General features: G+C 53.2%; 5 protein-coding genes and 2 pseudogenes across 5 annotated transcripts; 2 read left to right on the top strand and 5 right to left on the bottom strand.

Moving 5' to 3' along the window:
* Positions 1 to 2,994: 2,994 nt before the first annotated feature.
* SAPIO_CDS6765 lies at positions 2,995 to 3,933 on the top strand (annotated as a pseudogene; the record flags this gene model as incomplete).
* A 248-nt stretch (positions 3,934 to 4,181) lies between these two features.
* Positions 4,182 to 5,971, bottom strand: SAPIO_CDS6766 (uncharacterized protein; the record flags this gene model as incomplete). Its single annotated transcript, XM_016788785.1, has 7 exons — positions 4,182 to 4,768; positions 4,824 to 4,969; positions 5,030 to 5,308; positions 5,380 to 5,465; positions 5,529 to 5,601; positions 5,679 to 5,689; positions 5,804 to 5,971. The coding sequence occupies 7 exons, from the start codon at positions 5,969 to 5,971 to the stop codon at positions 4,182 to 4,184; spliced, it is 1,350 nt and encodes a 449-aa protein (XP_016641584.1).
* Positions 5,972 to 7,032: 1,061 nt separating this feature from the next.
* On the bottom strand, positions 7,033 to 8,525 carry SAPIO_CDS6767 (uncharacterized protein; the record flags this gene model as incomplete). The annotated part of the gene is made up of 8 exons (XM_016788786.1): positions 7,033 to 7,262; positions 7,394 to 7,674; positions 7,732 to 7,834; positions 7,891 to 7,918; positions 7,995 to 8,064; positions 8,123 to 8,164; positions 8,228 to 8,367; positions 8,433 to 8,525. The coding sequence occupies 8 exons, from the start codon at positions 8,523 to 8,525 to the stop codon at positions 7,033 to 7,035; spliced, it is 987 nt and encodes a 328-aa protein (XP_016641585.1).
* A 421-nt stretch (positions 8,526 to 8,946) lies between these two features.
* On the bottom strand, positions 8,947 to 10,363 carry SAPIO_CDS6768 (Rta1 domain protein; the record flags this gene model as incomplete). Its single annotated transcript, XM_016788787.1, has 2 exons — positions 8,947 to 10,102; positions 10,167 to 10,363. 2 exons carry the CDS (start codon positions 10,361 to 10,363, stop codon positions 8,947 to 8,949), a joined length of 1,353 nt encoding a protein of 450 aa, XP_016641586.1.
* Positions 10,364 to 13,109: 2,746 nt separating this feature from the next.
* Positions 13,110 to 14,180, bottom strand: SAPIO_CDS6769 (annotated as a pseudogene; the record flags this gene model as incomplete).
* An 855-nt stretch (positions 14,181 to 15,035) lies between these two features.
* On the top strand, positions 15,036 to 16,228 carry SAPIO_CDS6770 (Uncharacterized protein; the record flags this gene model as incomplete). Its single annotated transcript, XM_016788788.1, has 2 exons — positions 15,036 to 15,342; positions 15,492 to 16,228. 2 exons carry the CDS (start codon positions 15,036 to 15,038, stop codon positions 16,226 to 16,228), a joined length of 1,044 nt encoding a protein of 347 aa, XP_016641587.1.
* Positions 16,229 to 16,664: 436 nt separating this feature from the next.
* Positions 16,665 to 18,073, bottom strand: SAPIO_CDS6771 (uncharacterized protein; the record flags this gene model as incomplete). The annotated part of the gene is made up of 2 exons (XM_016788789.1): positions 16,665 to 17,197; positions 17,272 to 18,073. 2 exons carry the CDS (start codon positions 18,071 to 18,073, stop codon positions 16,665 to 16,667), a joined length of 1,335 nt encoding a protein of 444 aa, XP_016641588.1.
* Positions 18,074 to 21,795: the final 3,722 nt, after the last annotated feature.

Below are 21,795 nucleotides of genomic sequence, written 5' to 3' on the forward strand. Positions count from 1 at the left end.
TGTCACGGAAGAGTGATTGGATGGTGTGTTGGGTTGAAAGGGATTACTGAATTCGGAAGGTTGGTTAGTTCTTAAGCTTTTGATCGGCTGCTCTGGCTCTGGGAGAGGGGCTGAGCAGTATAAAGTCCAGCTGTCTCAACGCACTGGGCATATTTATCCTCTCGTCATTGGTTTTCCCACTGGCTTTTCCCAATGTCATCACGCAAATGCGGAGGGGACCAGAACATCACCCACCAAGTCCGACGTCACTCCTCCATTTCGGACCAGTCTCGTGATAGGGGAAGACGTAGCCCTAGCAATTGGTACGCCCTCGGTGAGACTAACCCGGGGCGAGCTCAATCTACACTTAAAGGCCCGATTCGGGGAAGCTGCTCAGCTGGAGTTGGAAGTCCGGTAACGTTGAACGCCCGCTTGGCATACTCGTCGCGCAGCTTTAGATTTCTTGGAAAACCATCACGAACCTCGACGCAGACGTCCCCACCCTTCTGTTCTCATAACAGCAGGCTTCAAGTGAAGTAGCAGATGAGAACCATGAAAGTGATAGAAGAATAGAGGTTGACTTGGATACGTAGGGTTTCACAGGATGCACGTCTCAGCTCGGACTCCGTGATTCGGGTGTTGTGTTTGGCTTACCATCCCTGTAGTCTCGGAGAAGCTGGAAGTCCCCGACATGAATGAAATAGTTGCATGTAACATGCTATGTCGTACTCACATCAGACCGACAAAGACATGTGAGAATGCATTGACTATGGCCCATGATATAAAATAGCCAACCGGCGCTGGTAGACCACAAAAAATCTCTAATTTCATACCTCTCAAAATATCTAGCTGGTTACGCAGTTCCTGCCTATTGCCAGTGAAGAATAATAATCAGGAGAAAGGGAACGTAACAGAAAATTTGCCAAAAACCCCATCCAGAAGTTTGAAAGTGTTATGCGCCAGCTCTCTCAGCTCAACCCCTTCAGGTGGGTTTTTACCCCTCGAGGTCGGCAGACTGTGCTTAGAAGCGGCGGTGGTAACTTCAATCAAATGTTATCTTTTAGGATTTGATGCTTTTTATACTTCATGACGCATTTCCGAACCAGTCCACTCCAAGGGTTTATAATTTCGGGTGCATGTTTGAACATCCTTTTGAAGAACACCGGTTTTCTTTGGCGGGCCGCTCATTTCCAATATCAAGATGAGTGTACGACTCGTGCGTGGATGTATGTATGGTTTCTGTTCTCGACTGATACTCCCACCAACAAATAACTGACAAACCGTTCCAGCGACGATTGCTGTGCTAGGGAGCCTTGCCTCTCGTTCCAAGCCTCGACCACCTCTACCCTTCATAGTATTGCCATATAAATCCATCTATGGCAAATTCAATTACATCGAAACCAGCAGCCGGGAGCAAAAACTAACTTTTTTACTTTGATCTCAGCTCAACGTACTACTCTGTACTAGGTAATCCGGTCCACCTCCCGTAGGCGCCAGTAGGGTGCACGGTAACGGGCACCTTTCTCAACTCAAGTAAAGGGGCACAGAGGGGACTCGTGTCGTACCCGGAAGGGCATCTACGGCATCTTTCCATGAAGGCCCTCAGGCTTACTTTCATGGTCGATGTACCCGGTTTAGCTTCGAAGAGAGCCCCGGTGATGTGCATCTGAAAAGTCCCTAGCGGGCTTGTCCCTGGCGGGGGTCTCCCAGTCTTGCCCAACCCGAACTTAAAGCCACCACCATGCAACCCATGTAGCTTCTGGTCCTTCCACAGAGGGCAGAAAGCTATGAAGTCACTCTCACTGCCATCAGTGCATCTATACATAGAGAGTCGCCGAAGCTTGGGAAAATGAATAGCACAAAGGGTATTCTAGGATTGTCTTCCAGGATCGGACCTGTATATAATAGAAATTCAAAGTCTTTAGAGTGTCTTGATGAGCTAGTAGAAGCTTTAGGGGACTAGCTTCCTCTAAATTAAGATATCCTAAGGTAGAGTTTTTAGGAGGGGTCATAGGTCAGTTGACATGCGACCTCGATCGCAGGCTGCGTCGAGCGATCCCATCGAATGCTGGGTACCGCAGCAAACAGCAGGCACCATAAGACTTGGCATACCGTGATTTCATTTACACCCGTTGATGAATATCCTAACTTGTGTTAGATTATTCATAAGTCTGAAGGCGGAGAAAATCTATTTTAGCTAGAAAGTTGAACTTGAAGTCGGTTCTAGCAGCTTCATCACTTCAGTCCCTCCAGCCTTTCCGAATACATTTCATTTCCTTACCAGTTCTAATTCCGGTTCGCTGGAATCCATTATTTTGTCTACTTTTGTGTCTTTTCTGGGATTCCAGCCCGGATCCCAACGAGAATGGACCAGTGCAACTGGAAATAAGGATAGGTGGTTAATGGTCAAGTTAGAACTCCCAGGAAGCTGCCGCAAGCTCTCTAGGTGGACTGATGGGCGTCGGATACAATGGCAAGGAAACAAAAGGAGCACATCCAACGGAATAGAAACGTCGAAAAGCATCGTAGTAGGATCCGATAAGCCATCAATACAAGACACGCAAGTAGGCAAGTGAAGCCAAAAGATCGGATCCCCAAGCAATCATCACACCCAATTCTTCACCTCACAAGCCCTCAACATCCGGCCCTGTGCGGGTATTCGCATCTTGTTCCCACAATCTTACCCTACCTCCTCACTCAATTCTAGGCTCATGTTCTGACTGGGATGAGGTATTCAGCGACGCGAGAGGCGTGACAGTGTCAGCGTCAGTTCTGGCAGCTGTCACGGAGCTCAAGCCCGGATCGGTCGGCACGGTCCCCGTATTTCTTCGGTTGCACTTCTGCCTAAACCCCGCGTAGGATTCAGCTTCATTGACTTGAATGTCCTCCTTATGAAACCGAGGCAGATTAGAGGAAGAAATCTATGTAATTAACTGACTGGATTTAAGCTTAGCCTTTGACTATTCATTAGTACAACATCACCTGGTCCTCGCCATCGACGACAGCACTCTCATCATGTCGGAGAAGACCTTCCGGGACTACACCTCCAAACAAGGCGCCACCTACGCCCAATTCCGCCCAGGCTACCACCCCCGCCTCTTCGAGATTCTCCTCAACTACCACACCTCCTCGGGCCCCGGCCAATTCGGCCTCGTCCTCGACGTCGGCTGCGGGCCCGGCCAGGCAGTACGAGCCCTCGCGCCCCGCTTCACCCGCGCCATCGGCATCGACCCGTCCGAGGGGATGCTCGAGATCGCGCGGGCCACGGGCGGGACGTCAGCTAATTCGGAGGCTATCCGTTTTGAGACGAGTTCTGCGGAGCTTTTGGGGACGGATCTGGATCCTCCCGTGGCGGAGGGGAGCGTTGATCTCATCGTCGCGGCGACTTGTGCGCATTGGTTCGACATGCCTGTGTTTTGGCACCGCGCCGCCAAAGTTCTGAAGCCGGGGGGTACGGTCGCGTTCTGGGTGAGCGGACCGCTCGTCGTCGACTCGTCTGTACCCAACGCGCAACGCGTCAGAGAGGCCCTGGACCGACTCCACGAGCGCCTAGACGGGTATATCGAGCCGGGGAACCGGCTAACTCATGATCTGTACAAGGACGTCCTTCTTCCGTGGACGATCCCCGATCCTGCGACAGAGTTCGACCGGGAGTCCTATGTACGTCAGGAGTGGGGGACGGATGCTCCGGGTGCTGAGCCCGGGGATCAATACTACGATACGCCGAAGAGAGATGCGTCTCCTGCGGCGATTGAGGCCATCCTCGCTACGATGAGCCCGGTTACGAGGTGGCGCGAGGCGCATCCTGAGGCTGTGGGCACTGAAGATGATTTGGTGAGGAGGATGAGGCGGGAGATTGAGCAGGCTTTGCATGACGGCGGGGTGGAGAAGGGCAAGGAGGCGATCAGCGGGGGCGTGTCTGGTGTCATGGTGATGGTGAAGAAGCGTGCATAGGGTGGTGGAAAGAACTAATGAGATATGAATGTCGGATAATACGAGGAATGGTTTAATATTTCGACCCATTGAAAGGGGTTCAAATCTGCTACTACCGAGCCGTGGCTACCGTGCTCGACCGGGCAGATTTCATCTTTTGATAGCCGAATTTTTCCAAGGTGCTGAGGCCTCGTGTTTTAAATACAATAACAATAGTATCGAGCTTATTCACTCGTTTGGCTTCAGCGGCGTATCTGCCGTTCTGCCGTTCACTTGTCGAACGGGTCGACGCCAGTCTGTTTGTCATTCTGCTTGACCTCTGCTGGCCCCGACCCGCCCTTTTCCACTGCTTGCAATGCACCCTCGGATGCATTCGCAGCAGGCACTAAGACCATACCCCCCTCATTCCCAGAGGGAAGAGGCTTCCCATGTCTCTCCCCAACCCACCGCCTCCACGGCTTATAAGCAACAACGCTCAACACCGCCACAACAACAAAACACCCCGCAATCCCACCTCCAATCGCATCATAATACTCCCCAGCCGTCTCGACGCCCTCCCAAAATTTGCCCGTCGGCGTGGGACTCGCCACGTTGAGGACGAGCGAGAGGACCTGGATGACACCGATGACGATGGCGACGAGGACGGTGAGGCAGGTGAGGACGATAGAGTAGTAGAGAAAGGCGATGGGGTCGCGGAAGGTGTTCTGCCTGGGTCCGTCGTTGACCGCCTCGACAGCCTCTTCGTCTCCGACGAGGGGCTCTGTGTCGGGCTTGGGAGGGAGGAAGTTTGCTGCGGGTTGGACGTAGAGGGCGAGCATTAAGGCTCCGTCGGTAGTGTCGAGGAGGCACATGCCGGCTTTTCGACAGTTAGTCAATCTGCCATGAGAGACACTTTAGGTTCTGAAACGTACATGTGAAGAGGACGGGGAAGATGAGAATGACCCAAATGTCGGTTCCTTTGGCGGCCTCGATGGAGGAAATGCCCAGGAGGGCAATTTCCGAAGAGGTGTCGAAACCGAGACCGAACAAAACGCCCAACGGGTACATCTTCCAGGGGCTAATCGAAGCTATGAGTCGAGTCTCCTAATAAAAGAATCCAAGACAAGTCCGCACTCACCGGTCAATCAGCTTAAACATCTTCTTCAAAATCCTAAACAAGATCCCACCCCCCTCAATCTTCCAAATCTCATCCTCATGCCCCGCCGGCAGCCGAAGCACCTTTTTCAGCTGCACGACGAGCTTGTACAGGATGTAAGCGTTCATTAAGCCGAGCACGAAGAGGAAGGCGGCACTGACGGAGGTGCCGATGATGCCGCCGACGGTGCTGAAGTTGTCGAAGCGGGTGGAGATGGCGGCGGCAGTTGCGGCTACGACAATGGATGTGATGATGACGATGCTAGCGGCGACGTCATCAGATTCCATTGTCCCTTTTAGTAACGGCTACGAAAAGAAAAGGATAATCCTTACGTCGAGTGACCGAGGGAGAAGAAGGTTCCGACCGTGACGGCCTTTTGGCCCGTTGCCAGCAGTCTTCGCGTCATCAAATCGATGGCCTACTCGATCTTAGACACAGCCAGCATTCTTAAAAGTTAAAATTCACCTTGGAGAACACCTACGGAGATATGGTCCGCGTCAAAGGCATGGCGCAAGCCAAGGGACCAAGCCAGCACGGCATTGGGGGCCAAGGTGCTGGCACCGCGATGTTAGTTGATTACAAGAAACAGTTGTGCCGAGACTGTCAACAATCGAGACGTGATGGTGCTTACGGGTAGAAACGCTGGCCCAAGTGTTAGTCGCCGAGGAACTCTCGTTGTCTTCGTCGAGGTGAGGGGTAAAAGAAAAAAAAAAAAAGGGTAAATGAATCAATTGATCAATTGATGTTTGAACGCACCAGGACAATAGCTACGGCGATCCAGACTACAGCGTTGACCAAGATCAGCAGGCCGATGATGGCGAGAGACTCGAGCGGGATCTTCTTCAAGCCGGGAACTCGCTGGTGCAGGCGCTGGACTTTTCGGAGCCAAATGGGCCTCTTTCGGAGACGCCCCGCACAGGTCATTCTTGATCCTTGGCTCAGGATCCTTGGCGATGATCGAATGATGCTTGGCGATGTGAAGCGGAGGCTTTCCCGGTGAGATTGGCTTCTCACAGTCCAAACTCGAGCCTTCAAGTTTCTTTCCTTTTCTCTTGCCCTCTCACTTTTAACTCCGTCAGGTCAAGCAGACTCGTTGGCTCCAAAGAGTCTGAGAGCATGTCAACATAGGTTGAAAAGCGAGTGTAGTCCACGTGACTCCGGTGGGGGGAGATCGGCAGACGCCGATGATAAGAGCGACGATCAATGAGGGGGAAGGAACCATGTCGATTGGATTGATAAGATTGATAACAGATTGCGAAGAGGAAGAGAAACAATTACGATAAGAGCTCTACTGCTAGCGTCTTTGCGCATGATGTATTCTTATCTTTTTCTACATTTTCGAGCATCCTTCGACAAGCCGCCTTTATACTCACAGGTCCTCATGCAGACGCCATGATTCTCGGGGATGGGATCTAGTGAGAACGCCGATTGAAGCCGACGCCGATTCTCTCGATCGCGCCACCTTGTTTCGTCCTAAGAATGGCCACCGTCCAGAACTCTCAGAAATTCGTTTCCAGCTTTCCAGCTCTCTGACAGAACTGACAGACACCGGAGGGGTTGATCAACTGGACACGGCGCGGGAACACAAAGAGGGCCCTTCCAATGGGGGAAAAACGGCAAATAGGGCTCCCGCGGAAGTCCTGTAAGCTACAAGACACACAAGTGGATAGGGCGAAGAATAGATCTTAATTGTATTCGAAAAGAAAAAATTGAAATAGACCAAACTGGTAATGCCGCTGGCTGGTTTCGAAACCCCATTTCTTGAACAACTTGAAAAGGAAGAAGAAAAAGATGCCCGCTTGCTACTCCCATCCTACCCCCGAAGTTCAATGTTCTCTTTCCCGGTTCCCACTGAGCCTGGAACCACTTCTTCAATCTGGGAGGGCTCTCCGACCGCCCTTGTCACCGTGATACTTCAGCATCATCTCATTATCACTACGCCCCGGGTAACTCGCATCACCCAACCATCTCCACCCAGGAGCTTCTTATGGCTTCCGGCCCCAGACAATCCTGTGGCGGAAAACCGGGTGGATATTCCTGTCCGCCAGCTCCTTCCGGAGGCTAGCAGCGTAGACCTGCGTATGCTCCTTGTCCCAGCCCATACCCTCTGCAGCCGCCACGAGCGCGTAGCCTTCAAGATCCCGCTTAAAAGCCTCGCCCGAATGGCGCCCAATTCCTTCAACGCCGCATTCTTGGGCCAGTCGCCAATCGGAACCTAGAAAAAGCACAACTTAGCCACGACAATTTCTAACCAAACAAACACCCAAAAGGGAGAGGCCCCTACCGTAATATCCTTCACGCACACATCCACAAGCCCCGCATTCTTCATCGCCTGCTCCTGAATACCCTTATCAATAATATCAAAAGGCCGTCCCCAGCTCTCGCCCGCCTTGACGAACATGGGCCCCCACTTCGCCAGTGCGCTGTCCTCCTTGACGGAGCCGTCCTCGCTCTCGATGTGGCACTGGGGCTCGTGCGACTCGACGATGCCGCCTGATTTGAGGGTTCGGGCTGCTTCTTTGAAGAAGGCGTCCCAGTCGGCGACGCTGCCGAGGAGCCAGCGGAGGTGGATGTAATCTACGGACTCTGGGGCGAAGGTCCATTCTTTGGTGAAGTCCTCGATTTCGCTGGACAAGTTAGGCTTGGAGGTAGGAGGGGGGGCAGTATCGTGTTTTTCGACTTACAAGCGGAGGTTGGGGGGAACCCATTGGGGCTGGACGGGGGAGATGTCGGTGCCGATCACCTCGACGTTGGGGTTGTCGTCGGCGAAATCTACTGCCCAGAGGCCTGCGCTGGGAGTAAGTAGCTGGATCTTCAAGTCCAAATCAGACCCATTCACATACCGCCTCCGGTGCCAATATCAAGAGCTTTCTAGTGAAGACGAGAAAAGGTTAGTCAAGCCGGTCGTTCGGGCTCATGGAGGCGAAAGGACTGCTACTGTCCGTACCTCTATTTTGGATCGGTCAATCGGCGCCAGATAAAACTCGCCCTTCAAAGCCAACGTCATGGCCAAATGCCTAGTCCATTCATAAGAATCAAACACACCAAGTCCGAGCTCGAACCTTGATCGCTTACTGTAACTCCTCGGACTCCAACTGTCGCTCATCATTCGCAGCCCTACGAAATCAGTCGCATTCTCGGAAAACCAGGTCGACGCATTGTTTTCATTTGAATCATTACCAATACTTGATGTCTCCAAAGCGGGCATGATATCGCCTGCCGTGAAGGGTCTGAAATTCGAGAATGGTTGAGGAGATGGAGGCGGTTGAGGAGAGGGTTTCTTCGCCGAGGGTTGGGTCGTCTTCCTCTTCATTTTGGGGCTAGAAGAGAGAGAGGGTTAATTGGAGATTCTTTAGTTTTTAGCAGGAATCTGTTTCTCACGTACGGCCGGCTCGATGTGTGCGGTTTCGCCAACCGGAGAAGCTTGTCCGCGTGGTGAGCGCTCGCCCTTCGCCGTAGCCTGAGCTTCGTCCGCCATCTTTGTTCTTGGTTCCAAAGTCGTCGAGGAAGAAAAATTGGTCGATCTTACGAATGTTGCGATGACGGTGAGGGGTAAAAGAGAGAGGGTCCCCCACGGAACCATTAAGTAGTGAGACTAGCGATACTACGGAGTAGGTGGACCGGGGTCGTATCTGGTCCCGAAGCCAATGGCAACGACGTGATGCCGATTCAGGTTAGTCTCGCTCCTACGTCCCGCTTCCTACGGGTGACCACGTTGACGTTAACGGCCAGACCCGTGCCAAACGACGAGACTAGCGCAAGTTGATGCAGGCGATGACACATTGGATGCGACACACTGGATGTGACCCCCAAGTTCCTGAAGAATCCCCATGAAGAAACCCGGCAGGATGGTTATCTGCAGATTCAAACACCAATGCATGAGGGCGAGGATATAAAATTTACCACGGTTCCGCTGCTTCCGGCTCGAAATGATACTCTTTGGAACGGCGCGGATGCCTCCATCTTGCGAAAAGCTGTCCGTTTTCGAGCAGGATGCGCCGCAGCAATTCACCCCGATCCTCCACAGCAGCAGGCCATCCATCTTGATCCCGCTTCTGCGCGTACGGCGCCATGACCTTCAAGACTTCCCGAACCCACTGCTCAGCCTTACTCTCATCCTTGATCCTTCCCATCTCGACTATCCGCTGCTTCAGATCCTCTATTTCCTTTTCCCGCCGCTCAGTCGCGGTCTCAAAGGCAGCACGCATCACGGCCAAAAGCACTTGCGACCGTATCGAGTAGTCCAAATTCCCCAGATCAACATCGACACCCTCCGTCTCCTTCGCCGCAACAGCAGCCATGAACTCAATCTCCTCCTCACTCCCCACTTCTGGATCCCACCCCCTCTGCCACACGGAAAGGGTCGTCCCGCCGTCCGGCCACCCGCACCCCCAAAACTCGCTCGGGCGCGTCCCGTCCAAATCGGGCTCGAGAACCACAGTCCGCGCCTCCATCGAGTTCCACAGTTTCGGTGAGTAGTACGCTTCCCATCGACACATGTCGATGTCGCCTCGTCCAATGTCAGCGCCGAATTGGTCAGGTCCGCCTGCGGACTCCTTGGGGGAGCGCGACGGCGAATCTATGCCCATTTTCCGAAGCCAGAACCAGGTTTGGGTCTCGGAGTAAGGTTGTCCCTTTGGGTGGTTGTCCTTTCGTAAGCGTGAGGTGGTCTGCTGGAGGGTGGAGAGGGCTATTTGGGTGATGGTTTCTTTGGGGAGGGTAGGTTGATTCCGCTGCGTGCGTACAACGCTGTGTGCCCAGCGCGGAATCTTGGTGAAGTGGCCGTATCCTTTTTGTGGTCGTGGTCCCGCGAGCGGGTCGCTCGCGTCCGGGAGGTCCCGTAAGTTGGGGAGGCGGTAGAAGCGAGCCGAGGTGGGCTGCTTCAGGAAAGCCGGTGAGTAGTACTCTTTCCATGCGTCCCGGTTAAGCAGGTCGTGCTGCTGGTCGTAGAACGTGTCAAAGTTTTCTAGCGTTGGCCAGAAGTCGCCGTTCATTTGGTCGGAGGCGCGGTAGAGGGCTGCCATGATTTGGGTCAAGTAAAAGACGTCGAGAGTGCTTTGATTTATGAGGTCAGTTTTCTTTCGACAAGGGAAAAACTAGCTCTACTTGGAAATCGTACCGATTGAACTGTAAACCCCCCCGGCCAAATGACCAACGTCGCGTGTGGAGTTCTTCCACGACATCGAAGACTCCATCGCCATCCCACCCGCGTGCGTCCAGATCAACGAAGGCTATTCGCAACAGCCGATCATGGCTGTCGACGGGCACCTCTCCACTTTCGACATATTCGCGGAATTCTTCAACACTCACGCTCATGATGCCGATGAAGTATTATCACGACCTAGTGTACTTCGTATGTCACTCTGCAATTCGTATTTGATGCGGAGATGTTAAGACCAATACGACCGGTGTGACAACTCCTGAGCGTCCTTTAGCGGCGATTATCAAGATCCTGCGCTTCCAACCCCTATTATTTCTAGTCATTCCAGGCATCAGTATTGCCATCACATTAAAGCTTGGCCCAATTTCCCATTACCGACGATTTCCCGGAATTCTTGGCTGCTAGTCTGAGCCAGTCTGATCATGATCGAATGTTGCATCTCCTACTCCGTACTTTCGGATTCCCTCTTCTGGAAAATCCCTCCCCTTTCGAACGACTCTCCACTTCCAATATTAAACTACCATCCTTGGCATCCCATCTCCATCTCGATTCTCCGATCGCATCTCACGGCGGAGGTGCACTTGCATGTGCACATGCACAGCGTAAATGTCATCACTGTAGAAAACGGCAAAGATCGACCAAGGAGTCCGTTTCTTGGAGTGTCAGAATTAGAATTAGACTCGGCCCCAATCCCGATCAAGTCTACCGAAGACGGCCCCACGTCAACGGATCCAGTCCGGCCAAACCCGGCTCCGGCGCCGAAGAAAGCCGAAGGAACGCGAGGAGCTCATTCGGCAGACCAGTTCCACACGAGCGACCTGCAAGGCTCGGCCGTGTCAAGCACAAGAAAGACAGCCGAGCAAGTCGAGAGGCCTGCTGATCGAAAAGCGTCCGGAATGAAAGAGCGGTTGAACAGACTTAGCAGGACGTCGAATTTCTAACGCATTTTCCTGACACTACGCCAAACGGCACTGAAGCTGAGGGAGTCCTTCTCGCCACCACCTCTAGTGGATAGATGTAGTTTCAATAAACGACAAAAAGAAAAAAAAAATTAAAAAATTAAAGGGGCCCTAGCCATTACAGTCGCGCCTCCCGTCTGGACCACTGGGACAAGTCCCAGATGGGGATCTCCATTGACCGGGATATTTCTTTACCAGATCCCTGGTGACCGAGCATCCGATGCCCTCCCCTGAAAAACACTTGCGCGCGACCGGAATCGAACCCAAGCCCTCCCCGTGCGGAGGCTACGGTTGCTGTCACCAACCGACTGCGTCAGCCAGCTGGCTTCGGTGACATCTCGCTGGATTGTTCTAAGTTATATAGTATCGTACGGGGAAATTTTGGGGTTGGGGTAGGGAAGGAGCGAGTGCTCGGTGGGGAGGTGGATCGAGGAAGGGGCGAGGACAAGTGTTAAACGACTTTGCCTGGGAAAACGAGATAAATCATGATAGCATTCATGAATCTATTATCGTCACGATACTAGAGGCCAAGTGAGATAGATGTAAGATTACAGAGAAGTTATTCCAAGCTTGGTGGACTCAGGACTCAAGCGACTAAAGGCCTACGCAAACCCAATACCAACTCTGCAATCCGGAGCAGTCATTCCCGACAGCAGGGCAGTACTTCCAGCAGTCTGTGTGGGTGCCCTTGGCGATCAAGATAATCACAATGCCAGGAATTTCCCGTGTCGGCCGTGACGTCGCTCGCGCCAGGGCGGCTTCTCCACCCTTTGATTGTTCACAATCTTGGGCACGGGTCGGACGACTGGGCCGTAGCCGGGGTACCTGAAATTATGCCCACGGGGACGACGCGTAGCTCGTGTCCCTCCGCATGTTGGTACACTCCTCGCCGACCGTTGGATTCGGGAAGTGGAAGGTACTCAGTGATGGTCCCGCAGTCTTCCCCTAGGATGATGACTTCATGGTACCGGCCGCAGTGGGTGTTGGTATCGGGAGCTACGTTGAGGGGGGATCGGGACCGCTTCGGTGTAAACAGCGGTGGCGCCATTGACGGGAGCAGAAAAGCCTCAGGGAGGGTTCGACACACACACACCGTTTCCCCAACCTTGCCTTGGACGCTGTTGTCACAGTTGCCGTTCTGCGCGAGGACACTGGGAATCGCGGCAGCTAAGGCCATAAACATCACTACAGTGGATGTTCCGGGCCGGGCGCCATCACAATATTCTTGATCGGGTCGGCGAGGGCACTGTTAAGGCCATAGGTGTCTCAGTGAGAATCAGACGCAAAGAGAGAGCAACATAAGGTCGGACTAGGAGACAAGTAAGGGCTGATACTGGGGAATAGATGAAGTGAAGGCCAGGGTCCATCCGTAACTGCACAAAGTAAACGGTGGCCATACTATGCCAAGGCCTTGGCAAATTGGGAGCCGTCTCCGGCAGCCTTTCGATACAATGGTGCCCAGTACCGACAAGGCAAGCATATCGACAGCTCTATAGGACAGAACATGCCCCTTCAAGGCCTAGACCAATACTCGTTTCTTCATCCGCTAGTTGCCAGAGTCCTCGACGAGTGCAAAGAGGCCTCTTCTGGTCTAGGGACCACATCTTCGGCACTAAGGCACACTGGGACGCTGACCCAGGCTCTGGGAGCAAACTGCGCTTTGCCCATCGCCTTGCCGACGAACTAGGCTCTCATGTGCACCTGGATCGTTTGACAGTCTTCCTGCCCCTCTTCAGCGGAGCTCCAGGACAGACCACACCCACTCCCCTCAATCGTATTGGTTCTCTTGTCAAACGGACTTCAGAAGGGCTCGACGACATTGGAATAGATTTTGCATCTACCTTTTTGACTTAGCCCCCAATGTATACCCGCAAGTGCCAGCAAATCAGCCCTCATCAGCTGCATTGACGACGCTCGCCATCAATTCGGGATTCACAAATGACTAAAGAGGATTTGGAGTAGGCACCAGTGGAAGCGTCGTCGCATCAAAGCCCACCAGATTATCCTCTCCATCAACACGCCATCCCTTCGTCTCCAGGAAAACAACCAGATCCCTCTTCACAGAGGCCGCATCCTCGTAATGCCTACGCACCCAGCACTTACGCACAATATCTCCCAAGTACTCTGCCTCAAGCACCGGCCACGAGCCCGTTACATCCATACGTTGTAACTCAGGGTCCAGTTTCTCCTCCGCGCCTGTGCTATTCTTCGAAGGATGCCGGTCCGTCGCCATCTCGTAGACAAAAGTCGCCCAGTCAAAGAGGTCCGTCTTCTCTGTAAAGCCTGGGTGGCAGCGAACCCAATGCCAATCCTGCTCCCGGGGATTTAGCAGGGCGGCGGAGAAACGGGGCCCGAGGCGGAGCTCGCCAAGGTATGGTCCGCCATGCTCATCGGTAAAGTGCGCATGGTGTAGCCCAAAGAGTGTAAGAGATAGATTCTCCTCGAGGGACGCTAGCCACGAAGCCCAGATACCAAAGTCTGCTACGATAATCTCGTGAGAGTGACAGAATTCCATGGCTGAGAGTGAGTTCAGGGCCCACTGGTAGAGTAAAGGGACGAATGCTGGAGCGATACGGTCCCCGGTGAACATGACAGACCGCTGCTGTTGTAGGAATTTTTCGAGCATCATCCCCGTCGGCTTTTCAATGACTCCATAGCCAGTCCATTCATCGCGGCGAAGCCAGCGAGGAATATGCGGATGGGTCGGGTGAGTGGGCGATATCGACATCTTGTGGAGGGCGACTGAGGCTTGCTGGCACGAATCACTCAAACCATCCTCGTCTCTTCGAAATGAGGCATCAGGATCAATATCGACGGTTACACCAAACCACCCTAGCTCGGTGCTATAACGGCTAGATGTAAGCATCGCAGCCCCTGGCTCAACCTCGACAGCACAATACAAATCATCGATGGGGTAGACTTTGGCGTCTTGGCTGAAATCGGGTCTTTTTTGCGGGAGCAATGGAGGTGTGTCATAGAACGGATGGTAGTGGTTCAGCTTTGTACGGGCCATGATGATATCGACGCAGTTGTGGATGTTCGAAGATGGTTCAGTTTCATCAATGTGTTGTTTTCATAAAGAGCAGAACCACCACCGAAATTCCATTCCATTAAATATCGTCTCCCAAGTCTTGGGCCAATTCAAATTGCCGTTGATCTCCCGGAATTTCTGCCTGATATTGCGGGAATCAAATACCAATTCAAATCGATCTGGCATCAATCTACCAGAGCGCCAGAGACGATGGAGGATCTTAGGTTGTTTGTCTTGTTACTTATAAGAGCAGGGTACTTCATTTGCATCTCCAACCACACATTCTAAAGCGCGATGGGGAAAATCGGACTCTGAGAGATGGACAGAGGGGACTCGAGTAAACCTGCAATTCTTGAAAAGCAGAGAAGAGAGCATCGTGGTCTTCCCCTTGGGTCGATCCTGTCCCAACCTTGATTGCAGCCGAAGGAAACAAAACTCAAGGTGGTGCGGCAGTCGCTCGATCCCGGCCGGCGTATTGTGCCGTGCCGGGCGGGAAGAGCGGTGAATGGTAGCACAAGCTGCCCCCTTCTTCCATTTCGTTTCATATTTGGTGGATAATTGGTTTTCATATAGCCCCAATGATTCAAAATTTTTATTGTTAGTTGTCTTGGGGTGGACAAAGGGGATCAGACTTGTGTGATTTTAACCCAGTCCAGACTTCCGGCTCCCATATGCGCTCGACCAACTCCGACTGATCCTGCATCGACACATCCATCTCACGTTTTACTTGGTGTTTCCTACCTTAGTCGCGACCTTGCACTCACTCGCTCTTTCTTTACGAAATAGGCCCTCCCTGCATTTCAGGTTATCGACTGCTCTCTACTCCTCTACTCTACAATGACAGCCCCAAGGGATTACGTTGACGATCCGCGGTTCAGTAGCACCTTCGAGCTTCCCGCTGGCAACGGCCGCAGCAGCTCCTTCAAGGTCAAATATGCCGATTACGGCTACCGCAACGAGGCCGACCCGGGAAAAGAAAACGTCTTCCTCTTCTTCGGCTCAATGCTAGGCTCCCGGCTCGTCCATATCGGCAAGGACGTACTTGCCAAAAAGCACAAGGTCCGCATTATTAACCTAGATCGTCCGGGAGTCGGTGGCACTGATCCTGTTGCTGATCCGAAGGCTAGCATGGGCCTGTGGCGAGGTATGTCTAAGCATCGTAGTAGTTTCACGGCTCTAGTAGTTTGTTACTAGGCTGATAGCTTCGACGGGTAGAGGTTATCATCGCACTTCTAACCCATCTCGGGATACGGTATGTATCCGTTGGCTGCCACAGCGGTGGTACAGTCTCAGCACTCGACTTGCTACTCCACCATCCCGAAATCATCCACCCGGAGAGTCCCTTTCTCGCCATCGGAGGTCCATGGATCCTCCCTAATCGCACCGGATCCACACTCCTCTCCATCGCCAAGGCCCTACCCCGTCCCATAATCAGCAACACCGACAAACTCGCGCGGCTCATTAACAACCATCTCGGTCCCTTCATCGGCAATACCATAGGTCTGAGTGCTGGCCTAGTGTCGAGTCTATTACCGCGGAAGAAAGCAAAGCCTCCAGCAGCACCTCGTGAGGATGAGGCCGCGGAGGTAGGCAGCGCAGAGTTCGAAGCTCAACTTTGGTCCCCCATCATCGACCGCATCTATGCCGAGGGCGTCGCAGGCATCTCCTCCGACGCGGTGCTGTTCTTGCAGAAAGGTATGGACGGGTGGAGTGATTGGGGCGACTACGATACCGGCGTCGCGCGGCTGGCGGAGGTGCTCCGGGCTGCGGGGAAGAGGCTGCGCGTCGACGTGTTTTACCCCTCGAGCGATTTTTTCGTCGGTGGCGAGGGTGATAAGGGCCCGCGGTGGTTCAACAGGTGCTGGGAAGCTGCTTCCGATGTGATACACTTTCAGAGCAGTACCGTAAAGGGCGCGGACCACGATGGAATATGGATGTTGAAGTTTGGGGTGCCGCAGTCCGTGTTCGAAACGATTGAGAGCCTCGGCGAGGAGCGCCGAGTCCAAGCTGCAGGATCTGAGTCTCTTTGATCTCTTGAGCCATAATTCCATGTACGTAAAAGGCAGTGCACCCAAGACAATATGTTGAGAAGCGAGCCTGAGTCCTTGCTTCTTGTATTCCGCCGGGACGATGACAGCAAGATGCCGTGGTAGACATGGCTGGTGCCTTTTATCTATTTGAGAGAGTGAAGTAAGTCCGCGACGGTATGAATGCGGCAGAGTGTGGCTGCTTTCCCGTCGTTTTCAACATTATCAGACTTGACAAAGACCGGACCTGGCAACTAGAGACCATCGCTGATGGCAACACGTTTATTAGCTCGTCTGTATATATACTGCCTTATTCCATTGCCCTTGGTCGACATCATCCATTTTGATTCTAATACGATTACATAAAGCGCACTCGTATTATTAAGGGTATCGCGTATTGTTTCTAGTCAACCCATCACCACCTCACTAAATCCGGAAATCACTCATCTCCACCAGCCTCTTCATCGGCATCTCCCTCAGTATCACCATCCTCCTCACCAGAGTCGGCACCGGGGACGACAATATCAGGATGTGCGTTCTTGACAAGCAACTGAGCGTACTCATCGAACCACTGCCCAGCCCTAGGCGCACCTTCCAGCCCGCACTGCCCATCCGACTCACCACCCGGCTTGATCCAAACTAGAGCATCCACAAGCGTGTTATTCCCAGTCGACGACCCTGGAATAGCTCCGAACCCAGCGGGGATGTTGCACCACGCCCCCCACTCCTCTCGAGCCCCGGGAAGCTGGACGCGGCCCTGGTCGACGATGAAGTTGGAGGGGAGACCCTCGGCTTCGAGGAAGGGGGCAAGGGACTGCGTGTAGTGGTTCTCGTCCCAGGAATTGGAGTATTCGGTGTAATTCTCGCGGACGGTAGCGTTGAAGGGGTTGTAGTTGGAGACGTTGGTGGCGAAGCCGCGGATGCGAGCGCCTTCGCCGGCCAGTTTGACGACCTTGGCGAATTCCTTGGCGGCTGGGGAGGAGAGGAAGCGTTAGAACTTGGCTGCGATGAAGGGGGGAAGGTGGATGAGGTAAGTTACTACGTACCAGGCTCGAGATTATCATCCCAACCGAGCCAGCCACCATGCGCTGCATCGATGTACAAATGCACATGGTCAAACTGAAGCTGCGAGATGGCAAAGGCAATACCCTCCTCGTAGGCGGGGACAGCCTCCTCGCACAGGGGAATCTCCGTGTTGGTGATTGCGTTGGCGAGCGAATCTGGCTCGAGCACGACGGCGAAAGTGAGGTCGTCGGCGGCTGCTAGTTTCTCTGCGTACGGCTTGATGTACTCCTCCTTATATCGCTCGAGGCCGTCTTCTTCGACGAGGAACTCGCCGCTGCTTTCGCCGGCGGAGCAATCCCTTGAGGGCAGGTCATAGAGGACTAGGCCGATGATCTGCTCTTCACCCGTCTCCTTCTGGATTTCGCGAGCCGTCTCAACCGCGGCATCGATGTTCTTGAGACTAGCAACGTTGGATACCCAGACAAACGTGCCGATATTCTGAATCACGCGGACCTTGGCGGCGTTCTCGGCATCGCCGGCCGCTTCGAACGCGTCGTAGGTCTGGTCGAGCTTCTTGGACCACTCGGGGTTGGCGAAGAGCTTCTTGCCCTCGAAGGGGGAGGGAGTCTTGGGAGGGGCCTCGACAGGTTCCTTGGGCTCTTCGGGCTCCTCGGGTTCCTCGGGTTCCGCCGGCTTCTCGGGGGTCTCAGGGACTTCGGGAACCTCTGGGGTCTCGGGCACCTCGGGCACGGCGGGAGAGTCGTCCTGCCGAGGGGCGAGGCCGGGGGCGGCAGCGACGAATGTGGCCGCGGAGAGGGCGGCGAGGATGGTTGCCACGCGCATGGTGAAGACTAAGGTGTATCTCGGGGAAGGAGAGAAACTGCTGAAGAAGGGGAAAGATGAAGAGAGAAGACCTCAAGCAAAAAGTAGTCTCCGAAGACAAGGGAGAAGATTTTCTGGTCACGAAGAATTCCGCTTGTGCTTGTCGCCTGATCAAGAAAATTTCTCTACATGACAAGGAAGAGAACCTCTCTTATTTATACATATTTTGAGCCGTCGCCAAGTGTCCCCGGCATGACCCTGGTGTAAAGAAAGGCCCTCCCGCATTCTGCAAGGGCATGAGAGTTCAATGATGTGATCGTTCCCGCCCGTTCTCAACTGGTAATTGAATGAAGTCATCGCGGGTAGCAAATTTTGTGGCTTCAGATATATGACCCATTCATCTTTTCTCCCGCCACCTCATAGTAGGAAGGGTGATTACGCCATACCGGGATGCCGGCGTTGAGTGGAGCTAATTGCGGATCCCGGACATCCCGGACCCGGGACGAGACTACGCATAGCGACTTTTATCTAATTTATATATCGCTGCCGGTAGACTTTCCTTAATTAGTGCAAATACTATGGAGAGGATTACCGGAAGCTCGATCCGAAGAGAACCACGTGGTGGTCGTGGGAGTTGGGCCGCAGATTATTTCCATGGCGTGCCTGGAAAGGGATATGTTCTACCAAGGTAATTAGCGAATCAATTTATCAATTAATTGATGTCTTCAGTTCCTTTCATCAACGTCAATTCCAGCCAGGCGGCGGGCCGTCCACAGACCACGGTGCGTTGTCGTTGCCCCTGAAACAAGTCGACCCAGCGGCGGGCGACCAATGTGGACAATTTGGACCACCGATCTGAGCCTTCATCGTAAAGAGAGGTCGCATCATAGTATTGATGGACTGGAATCATCGCGAGGGCCCCTCGATTCTTTCTCTTTCCCTGTGATCGCCAAAAACTCCAGAAGCGAGATGACGGAAACTGATTCAGTCATTCTGGAAGTCCGGGAAGCTGCCGCATGAGCTTGGGGCTTTACGAATTAATACTCGTAAATTGGGAGGCGAAATGCGCAAAGTGCAAAGCGGGAAAAAGGCATTGTCATGCGCCTAAGCAGCCATCCCGCGACGCTTATTACCCTCTTTGTTGATCTTATTATCTGTTTCGTCTTAAGATTTTCCACTATGATACTTTTATGCGTGAGGCCTTGTGAGAGGCGAATGGGTGATCGTCTTGGTATTCTATTATCGAATGCCATGCTTTAATCAAGACCTGCCCGGCCGAATTGAACAAGTCGAGTATGGGAGCATGAGGGTGCACCCAACATGACGGTCAAAGTAGTAAGACAGTACTGGAAGTCCTCTGTGGCAATGGGCACTACGAGGGATGAGAGCTCAATGTCTTCGTTCTTCCCCGGACGAAACAAGTAGACTTTGGAGTCTATACATGGGCGAAGGAGGGGCCGGAAAGGGAGTCCATCAGGACTCAGGATCGAGATACTCGAAGAGGGCGTGGCTTGTTTCTTTCTTTCTTCCTACAATCTTCATCCTAAGCGTCAAGTTGAAAGTAGAGTTTTTCGAAATACAAGTTCGGTCTTTTAAATATTCCCAAATCAACTCATTTCGTCGCCAGTTCTAATTGCAGAGGGCTGGGACCAGTGACGAGGGGAAATTTCACTCCTCCTAGTTTCCCCATCGCGAGCCCGAATTCCAGCTTCATGCTACCCAAAAAAAAAAAAAAAAAAAAATTCTATTTTTAATTCACAAAAATAAATCGTCTGTTGCGCCCTTAGGCCCCGTCGAGGGCAGGATTAGGATATATAACACATAAGCAGGTATTTTTATGGGACTGGTGGGTTGGGGAAGGAGCGGAGGGGCGAGAGGGGTGGGTGGTGGTGAGGAAAGAGAGAGATTTGATGATGCTCGGGTTTCTGCGGAGAGGTGAGAGGGATCGTCAGACTGAGATGGTGTAGATGCTTAATAGAACGATAGCATTGAGGGACATCAGCCGTCTAGGGACAGCATGCTCGTGAGAAAGGCCCTACGGCTGTCGCGGAGTGCACGTCGTAATGCAGATTGTGCCTGTAGAACTGTAGAAATACGTCACTAGACCCAGGTACCTTGCAGAGTGTACCTGCTGCACGCAACAGTAGTGTAGAATGGTGCAAGGTACGGCGGCACTAAGAGCACGCAATGCTCAGTTCACAGGTACGTACAGTCCATACTGTGCTACTGTCGTTTATTAAGGAGCGTTAGAAGCGGAAATTCCCACGTGTCTCATCCTCCCAAAACTTCCCTCCCTCCTTTAATACATGTTTCCACACTTTGGAATCTCGTCTGCTCGGCCCTGGTCCGATTTGCAGCGCATGAACAGCACGGCATGGGTGCATCGTGGAGGAGGGAGAATAAGAGGAGGCAGTATTAGAAGCTAGTAATACCCAGAATGGCAATGTTGACGAGACGGGCATTTTGATCTCAAATTTGTTAGTGGTGCGAAACAGGCACTTTGCTTGCTATGCCTCTCCCAGATATTTGAGAATGACAAGGCGGGTGAGTCGTCTACGACAAGTCCGTGACGAGCGGCCGAGGCCCAAAAACAGTCCAACGGTACGGTCACCGTTTCCTCCCGCTGAGCTGGCCTTCTTCATGAGAGGATGTGGCAGTAGTGATTGCTCGCGAAATAGCTTGCCGTACTAGCACGTGTGGTTGATTGGTCGCCCTCTTATACGCTGCACTACTCGCGTCCATCGTATTTTGCTTCTTCGGCACGGTCTGTGCGAGGGGCGGCCGGGGAGGCTTTACCTCTACCGCCTGCTCAAAATCCACGACCATGGGCTTTGCAGTCTCGACGGACCACAGCGCGTTCGGCTTTCCCACATCTCCATGCGCCACTCCGAACTATGCAGGATCCGCGCCAACCGCACAAGTTCCCTCCAGTCTCGCCAGGTTAGCCATGAAGGTGTCGACCGCATGTTTTCGGTGTGCGGCTCGTAATGCTGACGATAGCACGAGCTAGAGTAAACCGCTGGCGATGTGCAGAGCTCCGCTAGGTTGAGGAGTCGAGTTACTAGGAATGAGAGTTCCGTTGCGACCTTCGCAAACATTGCCGGGTGTGTCGAAGGTTCACGACTCCTTCTCTACGAGAAAGGGGCGACAGAGGACCGGTCTGTCTCCTTATCTGCAGTATTTTTTGCGGTAGCAAACGTAGCATGCTGATTGTCTGGTGCTCGATTCACGCGGGAGATGATGCCGTTCTGCTCGACAGCTCGCCGATGCGGGAGGTCGCAAACTTCATCGTGGTGATGGGCCGACCCGCAGGCACATCTGCGGCTGTGTGCTGTTTGCGATTGTGGCGTTGGGTTGTTTGGGTTCCGTCCTTGCACATGGCTGCAAGATGCAATAGTCCCTTCGTCGTCGGCATCGATGGACCGCGTCGTGTTCAGAAGCCTGCGGTCGTGTTTCGTGGTCTGCTGCAACCGTGGCCATAACGGCACCTCTACGGGTGTCAAAACACGCTGGGGAGGCGAGCCGATCCGTAGAAGCCATTGCTTCACAGATTAGGTGCGTTTTGGGGCTGTTTTGACGTGGATTTCCCAAAGTCAAGTTCTTGCTGGAAGTTGTCTTTTTTCCCGACCGCTGGCTGCCCTTGCGAAGTGCCTCGGCCTCTTGGCCAGGCCGAGTGGGCGGTGGGGCGGTAGAATAGTGTTGGATGCAGCACGGCACTATGGGCTAAAAACGGTGGTTCTACT

This window comes from Scedosporium apiospermum (assembly GCF_000732125.1).
Source record: "Scedosporium apiospermum strain IHEM 14462 chromosome Unknown SEQ_SAPIO_0107, whole genome shotgun sequence".
Classification (NCBI taxonomy): domain Eukaryota; kingdom Fungi; phylum Ascomycota; class Sordariomycetes; order Microascales; family Microascaceae; genus Scedosporium; species Scedosporium apiospermum.